A 20,453-nucleotide genomic window follows, 5' to 3' on the forward strand; every position below is an offset into this window, starting at 1 on the left:
CAATATTGCGATTGCGATTTTTAAAAATTATTATTTTATCCTCTTTTTTTTCATGAATTATTTTGATATGGCCGGCAAAATATTAGATACATTTAGATACATACATTATAGAACGTTCTTTCCAATAGGTCAGGTGTCTTTGTTAGAATTAAAAGATCACAGGTCACAAAAAGATTCAAGAGTTGAAATAAATAAATAAATAGCAAGTTTATTTAACTGCTCATTACAGAAACATAAGAGCAACAAATCTTTGGCTTTGCCTCTATGTATTTGAAAGAAAAAAAAGGTACTGTTTAATGGTATACACTTTTTAAAAATTCTGCAAAATAAAGATATTTTTAAATGACATCTATCTTACTGCTCCCAAGTCAGTAACATTTCACACAAACTGAAACACACAATTTGCCTCTATTACTTTGAAAGTATTTTGGAAAATCAAAGCAAATAAAGTTATAAATAAAAAGATGCATAAATACACATACTGTGCCATTTATCAATGCTGTGAAGCCAGCCTTGGTCACCGTGCTGAGAGGCACCATATCTTTAGCAATGAACTCAGTTATTGCCTGAGTGACATCCCCGTGCCATTTAGGACTACGCTCATACAGGGCGACTAGAGTGATCAAACGTCCCAAATCCTGAATCCTGCCCTATTTGTCCAGAAACTGACACTAGATTAGAGTCTGTAGTTATTTCCTGATAAAACACTGAAAACTGATCATGGTGGTTGAGTCATCCTGCAGCCAGCTCCCTCCAATGATGAAGAGAGAGGGAATGGACAGTGCAGACAGCCAGTGTTGGAAAAGTTCACTTTCTACATGAACTAGCTGATAGTTCAGTTTACAAATTTTAAAAAGACTAGTTCAGATCATAGTTTATAATTCAACATTCCATATTCAAGTTCAATATGTTCAGTTGCTGCAAGTTGTTATATCAAATGTAGGACGACAGCCCTCAAAATATGCTCCTTTTTTTATTTTTGATGACGTAGGCCTATTTGTTAGTGCGGCAAGTATGAGTTGCCAGATTGAGTGGTTTTTCCTCTACATATTAAGGCCTGTTTACATTGTTGTATTGTTGTATGCCTGAAGAAGGTGCAATGACAGAAAGTTAGCATTGATATATGCACAGCATATGAGTGTGTGGTCACTGTTTTGCTGTTTTTCTGACATGTCATGAGTCAACCTGCAACCCCTCCCCCCGCCCCGAATTTTACCCATTCTCACCTGATCACCCGTAAGAGTGAATCTTTCAAAATTTTTTCTTGGGTTTAGCGTATGTGGCGCACTGGTGCTCGGCTGTCGTAAATGGCTTGGCTGTGTTTTTTTAGTGCTGGAAGAGGTTTGTTGTGTTGCCCCTTGAAGTAGCAAGAGTAGCACATTATGTTCTGTGCAGCATCTTCCTTTTTAAAGCTGAAATAATTCCACACCGCTGATGTGCTGTTCCTCATCAAGACTAAAGTCTCAGTTGAGTCAGTTTCTGACGGTTCCATCGAACCAGAGGCCATTGCGCAACAGGCTAAGGTGCAGCATATAAAGTTGATGCAATCGAGTGGTCTGCTCTCATGCTCTGACTCGCGTCACATGGCCACTTTTTTTCTTTGTGCGTGGCCACATCACGTAATCACACGCGTTGTGATTAGAAAATTGCATTTTATCATATTGCAATATTATCACAAATGCGATTAATCATTCACCCCTAATAATCACTGACATAATTGGGGACTTATGGACAAACATTGGTGAACATTGGTGGCAAATTCAGGAAATTTCCTGAGGTAAATAATTTCCATTAGTTGGGTACCATGGTAACAAGAATGGAAAAGGTAGACAAGCTGACTTGTGAAGCATTCGTCAGCTTGAGAACTATATGTTTTTCAATGAATTTGGGTTGTTGGAATATCTGATTTTATGCTTCTTACATGCTCATATACGCTTTGATGATTATATTGCTTGAACTTAATGAACTGCTTATGATGAAGTAAAGTGTGACATTTACATGAATAAAGAAAGTAACAGCTGCACAATATAATGAGGATTGAATGTACAGAAATGAATTAAAAACATCTTTTATAAAATATCCATATACAGTATATGACGCAACCATGATCTTCTGTTAATTGCTGACTGAATGAAGGAGATACACGGGTTGTGGGGGTTGTAGTTTGTGTCTGTTCTTCCTCTCTTTACACAAAAACAGGGACTATCAATGGCCACCAGGGGCTGATCACGAGAGTGGAGCCAGATATCACGAAGCGGAAGTGCGAGAGCAGAAGAAGACTACACCCAGATATCTGATTTCCTTTGTGTAACAATAATATAAGCTGGGCCAGGGAAAGATAGAGCATCAGACTTTGTGAACTGACGCTGGAGTTGTATGCTGGTCAGGGAGGCATAGTCTGGTCTTGTTTACTGCTCTGTAAACAATCTCTTTTTCTATAGTCTATTTTGCTGTTAGATGTTATAATAAAACATGTGAAACGGACGTCTCCTGCATCCTTCAAACGAATGCACAAGTTCACATCGGGAACTCAACAAGGTAGAATAGAAGAAAGATATCTTACTCACATTCAAAGGGAAAAATAGAGTGCTACTGTTGGACCCTTTCTGATAGCTATGTAAGCAAAGAACTCCTTTAGTTAATAAGATAAGTTGTTCACCACAACTTAAGAGGATTAGATGTCAATGTTGTGTTCACAGGCTGATACGCCCACTATGTGTCCAGTCTGACCCCTTGACCAGAGCACTGCCACTTTACATCTGTGTGCTGCTTGACTCCATTCTGTTGTGACTACAATGAGCCAAGCAGTGTCTCATTCAGAAGAGAAATGGGATCAAATCATTTTCAGTTGGTCTGGATAAGTTTGCCTAAATTGATTGTGGTGGCACTTATAAAAAATAAATAAATTAAAGCAGTTTTATGGCAGACTTAAAGTTTCAATATTTCTTTAGCTTTCTGTCTTCTTTCCATTGCTGAAAAACTAAATTAGTTTCTGCAGTTTTACAGAATGCATGCACTAAATGATCTTTGGTCTTTCAAAGCACAAACTGAATCTGTTTTGCTGTTGACCGTTGGCAACAGGCACAAGCAAACACCACTAAGGAGGCGTTGACCCCCTGCACCTTTAACAAGTTGAATTGTATATCACAGTTAATTGGGTTAGTGGTTAATAGAACCAAATGTGCTCACTGAATGAGATTTTTCAGGATGTGAAGTTAGGCTCCCTGAAATCATTGCATACATGGTGTAAGGAGTCAGGTATAGAATCTGCAAGAATCTGAACTGTCCTGAACCATCATACTGAACTCCAATTATTATGGACAATTAAGAACTATGTCAACTATGACAAACCTACTTGTTTAAAAAAACAAGCATTTTGTGATTGGGGTTCCTAATGGTATTAATAAGGATTTTGCCAAAGCTTACAAATTGAACTGATATCTCTTAGACACAACACACTTATCAGCAGTGTTATGTACAGTTTTGGTCAGAAGTTTACATACACTCATCATGGGCATGGTTGTCATATTGATTTTGGGGCTTTTAATGATTTGTTTGAACCATTCTTTTTCCAGGGTGGGCTGATTATCCAAAACAAACAAACAAACAAACAAACAAACAAAAAAAAAAAAAAAAAAAAAAAAAGATGTTTTAAATTATTTGGGATTTTCTCTAATCCACACACAGTCAAAATTATACATACAGGCTCAAATATATACTGAGGGTTATAGAATGTGTTTTAACTTCACAAGGCCAAGCCCTGTTAGCTTCTCTTTAGTCATGATTGACTGCAGCTGGTAGTTTCTCTTTGCTAGCATATAAAAGATTTGTTTGGCAGCACTCATTGGATTGACCAATACTCAATAAACAATGGCAAAAGACCAAGGTACTCCGTGAAGATCTAAGAAGAAAAGTTGTCGATTTACACAAGTTGGGAAGGTCTTTTGGAGACACTTATAAACAACTACACTTGAACATTAGTTCAAACAGTTGTATGTAAGTACAGGTTATCTGGATGTGCTACTACTTTGCCAGGTTCTGGAAGAAGACCCAAACTGTCACCCTCAGATGGAAAGAAATTGGTTAAGATGTTCAGGAACAACCCAGGAACCACAAAGGCCCAAGCCTGCCATGAACAGGAAACTGCTGGAACACCAGAGTGAATGTCCACAGTGAAAGAGCATTACATCATCATGGTGCCGACCAAAAAAGAAGCCCCTGCTCCGAAAACTTCAAGCTCGACTGAGATATGCAGCTGCCCACATGAACAACCCAAATGCCTTCTGGAGAAAGTTTTATGGTCAGACAAGACAAAGATTGAGCTATTTGGCCACCATGACACCTTGACTTGGTGCGACGCATGTTGCGACTGCTCACACCCATAAGGCCTCTATTTGGACGACAGGCTGTTCAAAGTTTAGTGTACATACACAATTAAATATATATGTGCCATTATTACGTTCAACCAGTGATAATTGTGGTTAACTGATGTAGTTGTATGAAGGCTAACAGGTGTGTAAAAATGTTGTTGTGCTTATGTACAATGACAATAAAGGCACTCAACTCTAACCCAACCCTAACCCTAACCCTCATGGCAAGACATATGTTTGGAAGAGTCAAGATGAGGCTTTCAAATCTAAGAATACTGTACCAACTGTCAAGTGTGGTGGTGGTAGCATCATGCTCTGGGGCTGTTTGGCTGCCAGCGGCACTGAAGCACTGAACAAAGTGAATGATTCTTCAAATTGCCTCAAATCAATAGCTAGACGGCTGAAACTTGGACACACATGGGAGTTCAAACAGGCCTTCCCAAAGCCCTGACCTCAATCCTATAGAACATTTGCTGACTGTGCTTGAAAATTGACTCCATGCCAGGAAACCAGGCAATTTAAATGAACTCTACCACTTTTGCCAAGAAGAGTGGTCAAATTATGTCATAAGCTTGTTGATGGCTACAAAAAGAGTCTGGTTGAGGTGAAATTTGCTAAGGGATATTCAACTAAATATTAGCAAAATAGTACAATTTTGACCCCGTGTGGATTAGAGAAAATCCAAGATAAATTTAAACTTGTGCAACCTCCCATTTTTTCTTTTTTCTTTTTATTTAGCTAATGCTAAATCAAATAAATTATTAAAAGCCCAAAATTTATGACATTCATGCCCATGATGAGTGTATATAAACTTCTGACGACAACTGTATGAATCCGCACAATACCAACATTGCAAGTAAATACCTTCAGCATAAAGTTGTATTTTTCTTATTGACACAATATCAAATAACTATGTAGTGACAGGGTTGTTTAGATTGCTTAGGATAAGAGCTAAGCTCCATTAAAGATCCATTAGCTAAATGTTTCAGCAACTTTTTGTATTGTTCAACATACCATTCAATAATATGCACATGAGACTGAAGGACACGTAAACCTACATTGAGGTAGTTTGTGCTACTAGTTGAAATACACAGTTTAAACAAATGTAGAGAGTTCTTCTTTAGCTTACTTTCACACCATGGAAATACCATTGCAATGGACCTATACTGCTTATGTCCTTACATTTGTACTACAGGGATATTAGATATTAAAACCTTAACATTTTACACAAAGAAATAGCTAGAAACGAATGCATCATTAAAATCTGAAAATGTCAAAGAATATGAAAGGTGATTACACAGCATTGATCATCATTCTTTGCCCAACATTGGAAAAAAGAAAAGAAAAATTAAGACTAGATCAAACTGCTTTGCTTGGAGCCAATAACTTTCTAAGTACCAAAGGTTTTTGCCAACTGCAGAAAAACAAACTAACATACTGTGTTAGGTAACTGGCTGGCAGACATGCATAGTTAAAGTTTGGTTTTAGGAGCACTTGGATCTATCATGTCAAAAGAACATTTACATGTGTAAAAAGATTGTAGACCCATGCATTACCTGCAGAAGTACGGTGCCACCTGGGAAGCTCAGCTGCACACAATACTTTGGAGCATTGTCCCATGAGAGGAGCTGCAGGTCTTCTATGGAGCTGTATGATAGTGACGTCTCCATGTAACCAGTGGGCTGAAAAAGATGAGAATATTAGTCTTTCACTGTCTAACACTTAAGAGCACAGAATGTACATTTAAACAGAGCTGTCTGGTAAATAGCCCATTATTTTTACTGGCAGTCAGCTGGAAAGACAAAAAGAAACGCATCCTGGGATAACCTGTAATGGATAAACAGAGGGCTAAACAACACCTCCAAATACAGTAGACCAGCGTTTTTCATTTTACATTCAGTACATAAATGTGGTGGAACAATAAAAGCAACTTCGGAGCAAAGGCAATGTGGGACAGTAGGCATCAATTTGATATTTAGGATGGATGGGTAAATAAATGGTCATGGACAGTTTGGTAACAAGAGCGACAATTTGAGAGTGGCAGTTTCAAACCTGCAACCCTGTTTTGAGAAACTGCTGTGCAAGACAGGCCCACTCAGCCACTAATGCAGGGACGTGTGAATTCTTATGTTCTAGGGCTGAAATGATTCCTCGAATTGGTACCTTGATCACAAAAAATTATCGAGGAATTTCTTCTGCCTCGTGGAATCGTTTAATTTTTACAGAGCACAATGTGTTGACGTCACGCACTTAAAGGAAGAGGAAGGAGGGGGCAGATGTGTTTGGTTTTAGCAGCGGGAAGCTAAATGATGAACCATAAACCAGCCAACTGTGACTGCCCGGTCTTCAAGGCTGACGTGAAGCCAACGACGGCGCCTCTCGTCTTACTGCCTGTATCCACTTCTCTTGTCTTAAAGGCTCATGTTTTCTGTTGGGTAGCTTATAAAAACTTAGATCGGAGTTCTTTACCCTGTGAGTAGTGCACCCTACCACACAGCAGCTTTTGGGCATGCTTGGGCATGCTTGTGTTTGCTGGCACACGAAGAGTGACAAGAGACACTATCACACTATACAAAGTCAATGGAGAGCTCTTGATTGTTTTCCCCTCTGGTGTGGGCGGGGCTTGAGAGCCGGTTCTTGTAGTACGGCTCACTAAAAAGAGCCAACACGTTCGGCTCTCAAGTGGCTCCTCAAATTTTTATTGGTTAATTTACTCAGATAGCAAAATCACTTTGAATCACCGTTGAATTGTGGTAAGGCAGAAATGTTGTGTCTACGTTGAAACCTGACATTCAAACGGAATTGAAAGTGCTTGTTATGATTAATGTTGAATCAGCGTCATATTTTCAACCACATCTGACACTGAATCAACACTGATTCAACCATCATCTAAATCATGTGTGTCAAACTCAAGGCCCATGGGCCAAATGTGGCCCCCAAGAGCTTAAAAGGTCTGATTGTCTTAAAATAAATAAGTCAGAAGTGTGCATTGACCATAAACTACATTTCCGGCAATTATGTTACCTGCAAAGTGACAGCATCCCGCTACTAGATTGCGGTGTATCCAGATCAATGTGATTTTCAACAATTGGAATCGAGAAATACAAACGATCCCAAAACAAAAATTTATGCAGGTTGAAGGCTGTTCCATGAAAGATGGGAAGGCGATTAGATGTTTGTGCTTCCAGGAGAATAGCCAGTATGTCTTAATTATGCCAAAGTTAGCCTTCCAGCAAAGCAACAAACTGTCACAATTGCTGGCTGTACCATTAGTCTGCCCCTCTCAACTGTGACAAAAAAGTTTTGAACAAAGTTAATGTCATAACTGTTGTTGGATGATATTTTTCTTTATTCACTTGGATAGTTTGATCGTTGATTGATGGAGCAATGTGGGTTTACTAACCTGACAAATTAAACAGATTTATGTTATAATAACAGAGCAACTAGTAATATATATATTATTCTATCTATGCAAATGCATATACAATATTAGTAATTTGAATAAGTAATAGATTCAGAGTTATTTAACATGAAGGAGTAGTTACATTTATTATACATTACATTTGGTTACATTTATACTGTCTTACACTTACATGTGGCCCTTTCAGGACAACCATTATGCTGATGTAGCCCTCGATGAAAATGAATTTGACACCCCCGATGTAAATGGTATAAATGTCATGGCTATGTGTAAATTTTAAACAGATATAAATACTGCCATTATTTTAGTTCAAAATGGCCTTTGTGTGGTTTAATTTGAACCATGAAGTATAAAATTTTAACATTTGAATTACTAAAAAATAACAGAGCACACTGTTTTGATCTTCATATTTATTCTGAAAACTTGTAAAACAACAGTAACAACTGAATTGAACAAGAGAACTATTAAAATAATCAATTGGGAGTGGGGGGCTCTCCAAATGTTCCCTTGAAGTCCTCAAACCTCCCTCTCAATCAGGAGCATCTAAGGCACTTTTTGACAGTGCTGCTGTTGGTGGGCAGCTTGTGGTCAAACTATCTGGCTGCAGCTGGAAGATTAAAAAATAATACATACAGTGTGGACAATGTGCTTAAACATTTTTAATGATCTTTCAAAATGATTGAGTGTGATTTCAGACATTTTATGAATCACGAATTTCTGCTCTCAATGGACCCAAATTTAAAATGTTAAGCTAACTTTGTGTGCTAAGAGCTTAACCTGGGCAGCTAACAATGCTGTAAATATGCCCGTTAATATGAAACATCATCAAAATTTAATAAACTAACACCCACAAAACAGATTCAATTAGGAAAAATATTCTCCACTTACCGAACGAGCAGCAGGACTGAGTGCAAAAATTGAGCAGCGGGAAAATCAGAGTGCCTTCCTAGTCTTGATCATAGGTGAGTCTAGCCCATTTTTACATTTACATTGAGCCCCAACCACCCTTAAATATGAGTTTGTTTTTTTTGTTTTTTTTTATCTCCAATAAGACAAAACAAATGTTAAGTTGACAGTCTTGGGCTTAAATGCAGTATTTTAACAATGAAAATACCACCCCCCCCCCTTCATTTTCAATGATATGATCCACACTCTCTCTCTCTGATGCTCACACACTGCGGTGGCTTCAGTAAGTTGAAGAGACCTGCCACCTGCTTGGGATATACCACCAGCCTTAAACGTTTTGACTGCCCCACTTTACTCCTTCCCATCATGATCCAGAGACAACTTCTAGATGTCATAACATAGTACACACAAACTTTAAGAAGATTTACTTGTAAAAAAATTATGTCCACAGCATATGGCGATTCAATTGGACTGTATGAGGCAGCCCTAAATGGTCTGACCCAGTTCTGCACATTGAAACAGCATTGTTGAAAAAAATATTAATTCAATGTTGGCATTTCAATCATCAAACTCAACCATTATTCAATGTTATTTCAATGACATATTTTCAACAATAAATTATTAGAAGATTGATGTTGTTGAGATGTCTGACCTTATGATATTTACATACTTTTGTAGGGTTGATAATCATGCTGTTTTAACCTAATGAACTACATATTGTTTTAATATCTAATTTTATATGTTTTACATGTTTTTATATGAAATATCCATATACAGTATATTATAAACATGATCTTTTTATTACTAAATGAAGGAGATGCATTGGGGTTCTGGACTTTGTGGTTTGTGTCTGTTCTCCCTCCTCATCCACAGAAAACAGGGACCATCAACAGTCACTGAGGGCTGATCGCGGGAACGGAGCCAGATAATACGAAGAGGAAGTGTGCAACCCGGAGAAGACAACACCCACATACGTCATTTCCTTTGTATAATCATAACATAAACTGGACCAGGGACTAGTGCTATTACTGGTGTTACTTTACATTCATTATTTTATAAATTTTGAGTTTAAAAAAGGCCTGGTGCACCATTCTGTTGGGGCAATACATGCCAGTGGGGCTTGACAATGCCCCACCACCCTGTCCAAAGTGGGTAATGACAAAAAAAGTTTGAGAATCACTGCAGTAGACTGACAAACACTGCCACACTGTACAAATATACAGTAGCTGTCCGTATCTAAATTGTCTGCTGTCCATGTCCACTGTTAAATTTGATGTTCCATGTGGATAGCCACTGAATGTTGAAACAAATGGAAAATCAGTTCAGCAAAAGCTATCCATTAATCACGCAGGCATCACATAGAAAGACATTTTTTTATCTAGCTTTGAGTCAACAGAGGGTGTGACGAGAGAGAATGTGACCTATTTGTTAGTTTCAAAATTATTACAAAAACACTGACAAATTACCACAAGTTTCCGGTCTCAGAAACGAGAACAGTGTTTGGGGGGGGGGGGGGGGGGGGCAACATCTAATCAGATACAAATAACAAGGCTGAGGGAAGCTACGAAGAAAGTGAGACTGTGTGTTCCTCTAACCCTTGGGAAATCAGTAAATCAGGCATTAGTTCACTGACTGACTTGGTAATTATTTTTGATGGGAGACTAACTCCATATGGCAGCCACAAATGGCCCCTGTTATTGTCAGCTCAAGCTCAGGCTGTTATTGATCGCTAATGTTGCCACAGTGCTTCATCTATATTTAATTTTGAGTGACTCAAAACTAACTAAGCTCTAAATGCTGTGGCTGACATTTCACAGACGTTTTCTTGAGAAAAAAAAAAAAAAAAAAAAAAAGGAATATAGTTGTAATGCCTGTACCTGTAGTACCTGTAGCTTTTTCTTCCTTTTTTTTTTTTTTTTTTTTTTAAAAAGGGAGGAAAAATCTGTTCTCTGTGTAACAGAAAGCAAAGGTAATAGAGGAGGCTCTAAATTAAAATAGAGTAAGCAGATTGATAATTAAAATTTTTAAACTGTTGTGTTTGGCCTGCAAACAGATTTTCACCATGGGAACGAGATAGGAACATACCAGGTTTTCATCAGGAAAAGAAAAACAAAAAATTTATCGAAAAAGGGCAGTAGGTGCTGTGGACAAATTAATAAATAAAGGGGACCGTGCTGACAAGTGCTGATCTTGACTTGTTAAGTGTCATGGCTAATTCAGGGTGAAAATGGGAAAGACTACAAAGTTTAAGATAGGTTCTTTTGAGTTTTAAATGAAAAATAAGATCTTAACTTAGCATAAGAACAGGGAGGAGAAGAAAAAGCTGCCCAAAACAAAAATTTTTTGTTACAAAACACACTGCAGGACTGCATATGGTCACTGACTTAGGACTGTCAAAAACAAATAATGATTTCACTATGTTGTTGCACTTTGGTTAGTGTCAGCTGGTTTGTGTATCTATTTTTGCTCTCTCCTCTCTGCCCTGATACACTATTTTACGGAACTAAATTTAAAATAAAGCTTTTCTTAATTCCATATTTTTTTTCTTTGTCTGACAATAGTTAATGACATGAAATGTGTCCCATTAGGACTACGATTTAATTTCCAAGCCATATCAAAACTGCAACATTTGGCATCTTGCTTTTGTAACTGTGGTGTCATCTAAAAAGTTAAATTGCACATAAGTTAAAGACAAGGACAAAAGCTTTAAGCAACAGAAGCTGTTGGGTTATCAAACAACTGTTTTGCCTCTCTTCTGCTCAGTGAAATGAGTCAATGTAAATAGAGGGCAGAGCTGATGACTATCTGCTACGAAGAGTAGCTAATGTTTGTCTCAAGCTTTGTCACATAGGAGTTCTTGTAAAAAAAAATAACTTGTTTAAAAAGTAACTAGAACTAGGTCAGCCAGCTGGTGGTGTAACTTAATGATTCAATCACTCAGTGGTCCCGTTATAACACTCCAGCCAAATAATAGCTATCAATGGCCTACCTCTAAAACTGGCTCATTTACATATTTGGTTATTTTAATCTGTAGAACAATCATACCCAGCAGCTGAGCAGATGTGTGATGAGATTGGTGAGAATGAGTGAGAATGTTAACATTGGTCACTTTTCATTCTTCACAAAACTCCAACAGCATACCTCCATTATCCCGATTTGAACAATTTGTTGTCAGGATAAGAAAGTTGTACAAAGAATGTACAGAATTGGAAATATCAAGTGGGGAAACACAAAGCTGGAATTTTCTTGTCTAAAAGCTATTTACAGATTTAGTAATTAGACTCCATATCTACTTCAGCAGATCCTCATGATGAATTTTACTGTGGAGCACAGTAATCACCCATTAGAAAAACTTTGCTGAATATACTGATATCTGCGTATTCTAGCAGATTAGTTTGTCTGGGAAAAGCTGGACCACTTCATAGGCCCTTGCATTTTCGCGAGAGGTGCATTGGTTAGCACACAGTTTGCATGTTCTCCATCTGGGATATGCACATTAGGTTAACTGGTGGCTCTAATCCCATCCCAGTTGTGATGCTGCAATAATGACCCATTTAAATCATGAATGGATGAACACCTATGTTTCTAAACTTACCACCTTCTGTGGTGATCCTTTGACTCTATAGTTGATACCGCTCTGTAAAGCTTGAGTATGTCCATGAAAAGATGCCACAAAAAGTATCACATTAATGGATTCTGGTCTCTTCACCATGTTACAAATTATAACAATAACAAATTTCCCAAATTTAACACACCTGCTCCGCATTCACAACTGAGACCTTGTAACACGATTCACATGACACCGGGGAGGGAAAATTAATAATTGGGCCCAATTTGGACATTTCCACTTAGGGGTGTACTCACTTTTGTTGCAAGCAGTTTAGACATTAATGGCTGTGTGTTGAGTTATTTTGAGGGGACAGTAAATTTCCAGTTATACAAGCTGTACGCTTTACATACTTTACATTGTCTCAAAGTGTGTTGTCCCATGAAAAGATATAATGAAATATTTGCAGAAATGTGAGGGGTGTACTCATTTTTGTGAGATACTGAGATAGATTTATTTTAGCAATAGCTCACAACAGGCCATAGAATGCACTTATTATATCACAAATAAGGGCTGTTGGTGACCCAGCAATGCAGCGTAGTGGTTAGCGCTGTCACCCCACAATAAGGTTGCGGGTTTGGTTCCTGGCCTGGGTCCTTTCACAGTTTGAATGTTCTCCCTGTGTCTACATGGGTTTCCTCCAGTTACTCCAGTTTCCTCCCACTGTCCAAAGACATGCATGTTTGGGTTAACTGGTGACTCTAAATTGACCGTAGGTATGAGTGTGAGTGGTCGTTCATCTCTGTTTCTGATTTGGGCCCAGGATATACTGGTGACCTGTCCAGGGTGTACCCTGCCCATCGCCCTGTGATCCGGAAACGGAAAAAGCTGTCGATGATGAATGGATGGATGTTTGGTGACCCCCTTGTGTAATATAATAAGCAAATATCACAGAATGCACAGAATAAACTATTACTTCTTTCTTTCATTAATACACATTTTGTAGAAAAGCCACAAAAGTAGATCCACCTGCATGACTGCACATAGCTATGCAACAGAGACACATTCTACAAATAATTTTGATTTCTTCCTTTTTTTTTTTTCTACCTTCCCTTTCGGCATTTTTGGCTCCACATGTAATTTCCACTGTGCCACTGGTTTCTTTTTTTTTTTATCTTAGGCTCCTGATGTTAAATAACCCAGAGGTAGCGAGTTTGCTTTCCACGTCATAGCTGCTGTCTACACTTATTATACAACTTCTGTGAACCAATCAGATCCCTTGATTTGAATTCCTTTTTTTATATAATAATTGTTTATATACAATACATTATGAAGTTTATGGAATCTATAATGAAAGTCTGAATGCATGGACTGAAAATCTGAATATACTCAAGCAACATGCGCGCGCACACACACACACACACACACATTAATACATTTACACCAGTCAAATATGTGGTACAGTTCTATTGCCCATAAGCCCATTGTAGACACTTTTGGCATTGCAGAGGGGTCGGCATGGGCACACTGACTGACATGCACTGTGCATTTTGACATCCTTCTATCAGAACTAGCATGAATTTCTTTAGCAACTTGGGCAACAGTAGCTCATCTGTGGGATCTCACCAAACTGGACCAAAAGTGCCATGATGAGGAGAACCAATGTTATTCAACTCACCTGTCAGTACTGATAATGTTATGCCTGATTGGTGTACAAGTTGATATGGTATCATTTGTTCATCATTTGTATAAATAATCATAAACGTGTCATTAAAATACGTAATATTTGAAAATATATCCTGAAGTTTAGTTTAAGCTGATATGGGGCTTTCACAGTTATCTCCCAAAGTAAGAAAGAGAAACACTGAATGAGATGGATATTGTTTGGGTCTGAAACTTGGAGCTAGTGGCAACTTCTATTAAGTCAAAGAAAAAAAAAAAAAAAAAAAAAAATCAGTTCTGTCACTTGCAGCCCCACAGCTCACACAACTTTTATGTAACACATAGAACACCACTGTTGACATGGTCAGAGACATCAAACAAAGCATTGCGGATGACAATTAAAAGAGATACCAGTGCAGTAGAGAAGAACACACCCTGCACTGTATCAAGCCCTGATTCATAGTTTAAAACTCTATACCCATAAGAGAGATAAGAAGCTTGCCAGTGGGTTTTACTGGAGGAAAACAGACAGCCGACAGAACAAGAACAAGAACATCAGTAACATATTGAGGAACTTTGCTATACTGAGGTGGACACTGGCCCCTTTTATCCATCCTTCCATCCATTTTGAAAGGATGGATGTATATTCCTTTTGGGGACCCAATTTGCAGCTGGAAAAAAAAGGAATAAACTGATAAGATATCACAAGATATGTTGTTGTAATACCGAGAATATTATATAATGCTTAAAGCATTGTACTGTGACTTATACATTCTCATGATGGCCATGTCTGCCCCTAACAGCCTACCCGTAGCTTGTTCTCTTCTTTGAATCCATGTCACTTGCTATAGAGCAAACAGCAGAACAAGCATGCTGTTCCTCTATTTACATCTCCTTCCATGGCTGACAGGGTGAGCTGGCTAGCCCTTCTGTCTCACTGTTGTGAAACACACGCACACTGGATTTCACTATGGACAACATCTATGGTAAATATTGGTTCTGGGAAAGATGTCTAATTTCCTTGGGAGAACAAATGTCAGCACCCGTCTCTGGCTGCGTGCCTGTCTTTCTGTCTGTATGTATGTTTGTTGCCAAATAGTGTTTTTTCAGTGTTTTTTTGTTTGAACTGAATACACGTGTAACACTAATGAGACAAATTGCTAAATAAAGAACAGAATAAAATATTGAATGCTGAACCGGAAGTTAAAAAGTGTCTTTTTTTTTTCTGCACAGCAAAATGGAAACAAATAGCAACCAGGAACCAGCCGAGGTTACTAGAGATACTACATTCTGCAAAAGACTGTTTTGTAATTGCTTGCTTCTCGCTTCCTTTCTTTCTTCCAGTCCTCTGTCTCTTTATGTACTGCATGTCATCATGGAGGATGACTGGCAGAGCCTTCAACTCCTCGTCTCTCTTCACTGCTGTGTTGCCATAGGAACAAGAAGATCAGGATGTATGTTGTGTTTTACTGTTTGTTTGTTTGCATGGATAAGCTGAAATGGCAAAATGACGTAAGAAAGAAGGAAGATGAAATCAAAATAGACAATATCCATCACCTGTATACTGTATTTTAGCAATTGTTCAATACACCAATGCTGATCATACCATATCACTGCAGGCAGCAATGTTGTTGCCTTTCTGATATGCATTAATGAAAGCTGTTAAATCTCCCCACAGAAATAATTATTGCTCATTGTATTTGTACACATTTTGATTGTCTACACATTCACTTCAAAAGGAAAGTTGTTTGTGTTGATGCATTTCTTATCTTACTCTCACAACTCACTTAGCATTACAACCCTTGATCCTTTTGATACACATTGAATAGGGTTAGGGTTTCTCTCACCCTAAACCCAATCAATTTTTTCCAAAACACTGCACACAAAATTCAAAAAGTTTCTTGTGAATTAACTCAAGAATTAAATATACATTAACATCTACATATAGGCTCTATGACACACCATCCACTTAAACTATACAGTGCAGTAGTTTTGAATTTCATCCTTCAGTTGATCTAAAAATGAGACCGAAAGAATTGACTGTTTTAACTGTGTTGTTTTTGTGTCCAGTATGGCTGATAGCCCTCACTCAGTCATGCACTCACTCGTTTTCTGCATATTCGCATATCCGTTTACAGGTCACTGGGGGTGCCGGAGTCAATCCCCACCACCGATCCGGGTGAGGGCCAAGTACACCCTGGACAGGTCACCAGTCTATCGCAGGGCCAACACATACAGACAAACCGAGACCAACAACCATTCACACTCAGAACTATGGACAATTTAGAGTCACCAAGTAACCCAATCATGCATGTCTACACATGCAAGATATGGATATCCTATTTTACTTTTACAAACTTTGATGATGCTTCTCTTAAGACAATCATGGCAACACCCCAACCAGGGAATTTTCCCAAGGACAAAGTAAACATAACTTCTGTTCGCAGGCAATTCAACATGAATCTAAAGTATACTCTTTTTGAAGAGATACACAGCGTTTTCCCACTATTTTCACACTATTTCACACTACTACAACATATTCTCCAAACCACAATTTTGCTTCCTCTCTCAGCAACTTATATCAGCAGTTGCCACTGTTTTGTTTAAATGGCTGCAGGTTCTAGTTACAGGAGGCAAGGCGAACGTGCTGCATTTCAGTATATATGAATGGTTTACCTCTCGACACCTGCTGGACTTTTTTGAACAAAAGCTCATCAAAATTTTGGAATCACCCACAAGCTAAATTCACATCATGGCTTCTTTATTACATCATCTAAAGAATTGGTCCCACACTATTGCAATTTGTAAGTGTTGCTACAATATTTCCAGGTTTCACATTAACAGGAGTTTACCAGCAAGAGGGGCCGAACATTTTAACCTTACATTACATTTACATTTCAACAGGTTCTTCTTCTGAAAACTATTTCTTCAGGCAGATGCTACGGTAACAAGACAACCTAAGTAGTTTGAGTTGGCATGCTGACTTCAGTAGAAGAAAGGAATTGATGGAAAGCAAAATAAGACGCAAAGTATCTGGCAACTCTTAAGTCAAATTCAACTTCTGGGTATGTAGCTGTAGCAATACCTGATGAGATGAAATGTCGATTAAATCTGAAAAATTGAGACTTTTGTAACATTTTTCAAATGTACACAATGTTTTGGTTTTTCTTGCAGTTGGTGTGATATACCACACTGATCCCCCGGCTGACATTTTCCTCCTCTACCTTTATTGCTCACATAAGTTTCATTTGGTATATTCACCAATCACTGCACGGCAGCAAAAAACCCCAAAATTTATGGCATTTAAAAAAAAAAAAGGAGGAAAGTGAATGACAGAAGAGGATGCAGGGGGAACACAGCTGATCTGTGTCAGTCTAGGTAACAGACTGAGAACAGCTGCTTTAATATCAGGTATAAGGTCAATTCACATACACACTAACAATACCATTAGCGTCCATTGTCTCTGCTTGCTCTCGGTCCTTGCCACGTTATCTTAAATATCGTTGTTTTGTTTTTTTTTTAACATACTTCATTCTTGCATTCTCTTTTTACTTATCAATTTTATCCTTTCACCTCCACACTCCTGTCTTCCCTTGTTTTCCAACTTCCCTTTACTCATCCTGTTATTCCCAAACTCTTCTGGTCCACTCTGAATAGCTTTCTCTGTCATCTTTGGCTTCATGTTTCCTTGCGCTCCTTTCATCTCACCATTCCCCCAATATCCTTTCAGCTTTTTGACTTGCTCTTTCCTTTTCTACTTTTTTCCCCCTCCTTCCCTTCCTTGCATCTGTGCTTCTTCTTATTATATCAATAATTTAAAAAGATGGCTTTGTAAACATGCATATATGCAGAAGCACCTGTATACTACAAAAAATAAAGCAACATTACTGAACCGAGACAAAAGACACTAATCCTGGATGTGAATCTTTGACAGCTATAGCGTTTGCTTGCATCCCAACTAGTGATAGGAATGTTAATGCAACCACAAACTCTTAATTAAGTAAGTAGATAAGAGTGTAATTGAGTGCATGATTCTTACTGTTTTTGTCATCAACCAAAAAGTCAAATGATCAATTTGCATTCTCTGTAGTCCTGATTCATGTTAATACATACATGTTAAAATCTTTCACATACATTCACATACGTTTGGCTGCTTCAAAAAAATAAATAAATAAATAAATAAAACTAAACATAATAATCATATAAAATCAGTTATTTATACAGCACCAAATCATAACAATGTTACATCATATATATAATATATATATATATAGGGCAGATCCAGACCAAACTTAATAGAATAATTTAAAAATAATCAAATCTGATAGTGGAGTGAAGCACTTTGTTTTAGAGGCAGAAACCTCTGACAGAACCAGATTCAGTGAGGGAGGAGTCATCTGCCTCTCACAGTTGGGTTGAAGAAAAAAAAAAAATAAATAAATAAAATAAAAATAAATCATTGAACCCCGATTGAAAGGGTGACAGGTGATGTGATTACTGATTCTAGTAACCAACAGAATGGTCGCACAAAACATGAACCTCTCTTTTTAGTGACTGACTCCCAGTGTGGAAGTGTTAGGTGTTGTTGAAGAATCCCTGCCCTGAATGATAGCCCACTCTACCTTTTCAATTGGTTTGGATCCATGGTAGATTGTTAACTAGTAATGCAGGTCTTAACAGAGGAGAGCAGAGGATTCCCTGCTGGTGTTGCAGTGTGGGTTTCACCCAGCTACTTTGAGCAAGAATTCAGAAACTTTGCAAGCCAAAACTGTTTCTGTTGAATTGGCGATTCACTCAGCCTTAGAAATAAATGACCAACTGCTTCAAATTACTGCCAAGCCTGTCTACAAAAAAAATGCTGCATGACTGGATGGAACTGGAGGAACAAGATAATCAGTGTGGGAAAGTGCATGCTAGAACTGTAACGTGACAAGAAAAACAACATAGTAATATAGCACAATGCAAAACAGGTTTAGTACAAGAGGAGGATTAGGTAGTTTTGAGTTTTTAAGTAAAATTTGGTGGTCTCTGTATCATAAATAGGATATTTCATTCTTTAATACTTGATTATTCTCATTTCCATGGGCAGGTTTGACCACAAACACAAATGTGGACCCTGATATCCTTTGATGACCTTTGAAGACTTTTTATAAATTTGATCATTACATACATTTGTTTGAATAAAGTAAATAAAGGACCAGTTACGAGTTTGGTAATTATTCGCCACAATCGTGACACAGTGCAATATACAGACACTGGTAAACAGATTATATTACTATACACTGACATGCCATAAATACAATCAGTCCAGAAAATAGAAATGGGAAAAAATTGGTCAAGGTATTTTTTGTCGGCCATTGAAAATAATATGCTAAAAAGTTCTTCTAGGTTGTGGCTATTCGGGTTTTGCCCAGGATGGTAAGATGGAGCTTAGTCCCTTGGTTAACCTTCTGGCAGTTGGCAGTGTGCTACTAGTTAAGTAAATAGAGTTGGCAAATTTGATGACTTGAGGCTTGACTTGGTCATTGGGAAATGACTCAAGACTTGTCTTGTCTTGTCTTTAGATATGGTGATTTGATATGACTTGCAATATTTATTGCTGATGTATACCAATCAAAATCAAACACATTCTTGTTGATTTGTCTCTGCTGTATTTTGCTGTCTGAACAAAGCTCACAGGTAAATGAGTAATAAATCACCATCTCTGTGTGAGTGCTTGCGTGCAAGCCACAACAGTTCTCTCTACATTCAGGCAAATGTAGCCCTTAGTGGCAACAATATATGCTCCCACTGCATTTGGGTTTAAAGATTTCAACACAAGAATACAAGAACAGCAAGGTTCTCCTGTTCAGTTTTCTTTTGTTTTTTTGGGGGGACACTTCTCTTAAGAAATCATTGAAAGAACAGATGATTTCATTTATCACTTGTCATTCAAATATCTTAGAAATAAAACTCCTGGCATTGCCATTCTTTTGCAGGATGCTGCTTTCCCTTTTTCACTCCAAAATTGTAGAAAACATAAATAGTACACTGATATTTTCTAAAATATTGCAAAAGAATTCATGTTTAACTTTATGCCTTATGGAGATCAGTTCATCTTCCACTTGCTTAACTGTTCACTTTAACAGCAAGACCAGTGGTGTCCAAACTTTTGCATGCCACTGTATATTTCAAATGATTGATGCAGCTGTTACCTGTTGAAGACAGAGACCACAACATCCACAAATTCCAGACTAATATTACAGAACAACAATTGTGTTTACAAAGTACTCCAATGGATCCCTGACTTCCTTTCACAGAGCAAAGATGAGGAAATTCTGTGGCCTAGCAGACTTGCTTGGTCAAACAGTGATACTGGAGTCCCACCAAAATCAATATCTGCCATAGTTCAAGGGGAGGAGAAAAACAGAAGGCGGTCACAATACTGGCACATACAGAGGACCCACAAAGATGGTCAGGTGGTAAGATAGCAAGTCACGTGAGTGTGGGAGTGTGTGCAGATTACTATTCCCTTTATTTTGCATTAAAACAATACCACCACCACCAA

General features: G+C 38.0%; 1 protein-coding gene across 2 annotated transcripts in view; it reads right to left on the reverse strand.

Moving 5' to 3' along the window:
- Nucleotides 1-20,453, reverse strand: part of cmip (c-Maf inducing protein) — a 45,435-nt gene that overhangs the window by 18,517 nt on the left and 6,465 nt on the right. For both annotated transcript variants that reach the window (XM_029522129.1, XM_029522128.1), the window contains exon 2: nucleotides 5,927-6,052. In XM_029522129.1, the coding sequence (XP_029377989.1) occupies nucleotides 5,927-6,052 (126 nt within the window). The remainder of the gene's footprint in view (nucleotides 1-5,926; nucleotides 6,053-20,453) is intronic.

Source organism: Echeneis naucrates, chromosome 16 (genome assembly GCF_900963305.1).
Source record: "Echeneis naucrates chromosome 16, fEcheNa1.1, whole genome shotgun sequence".
In the NCBI taxonomy this organism is placed as follows: Eukaryota; Metazoa; Chordata; class Actinopteri; order Carangiformes; family Echeneidae; genus Echeneis; species Echeneis naucrates.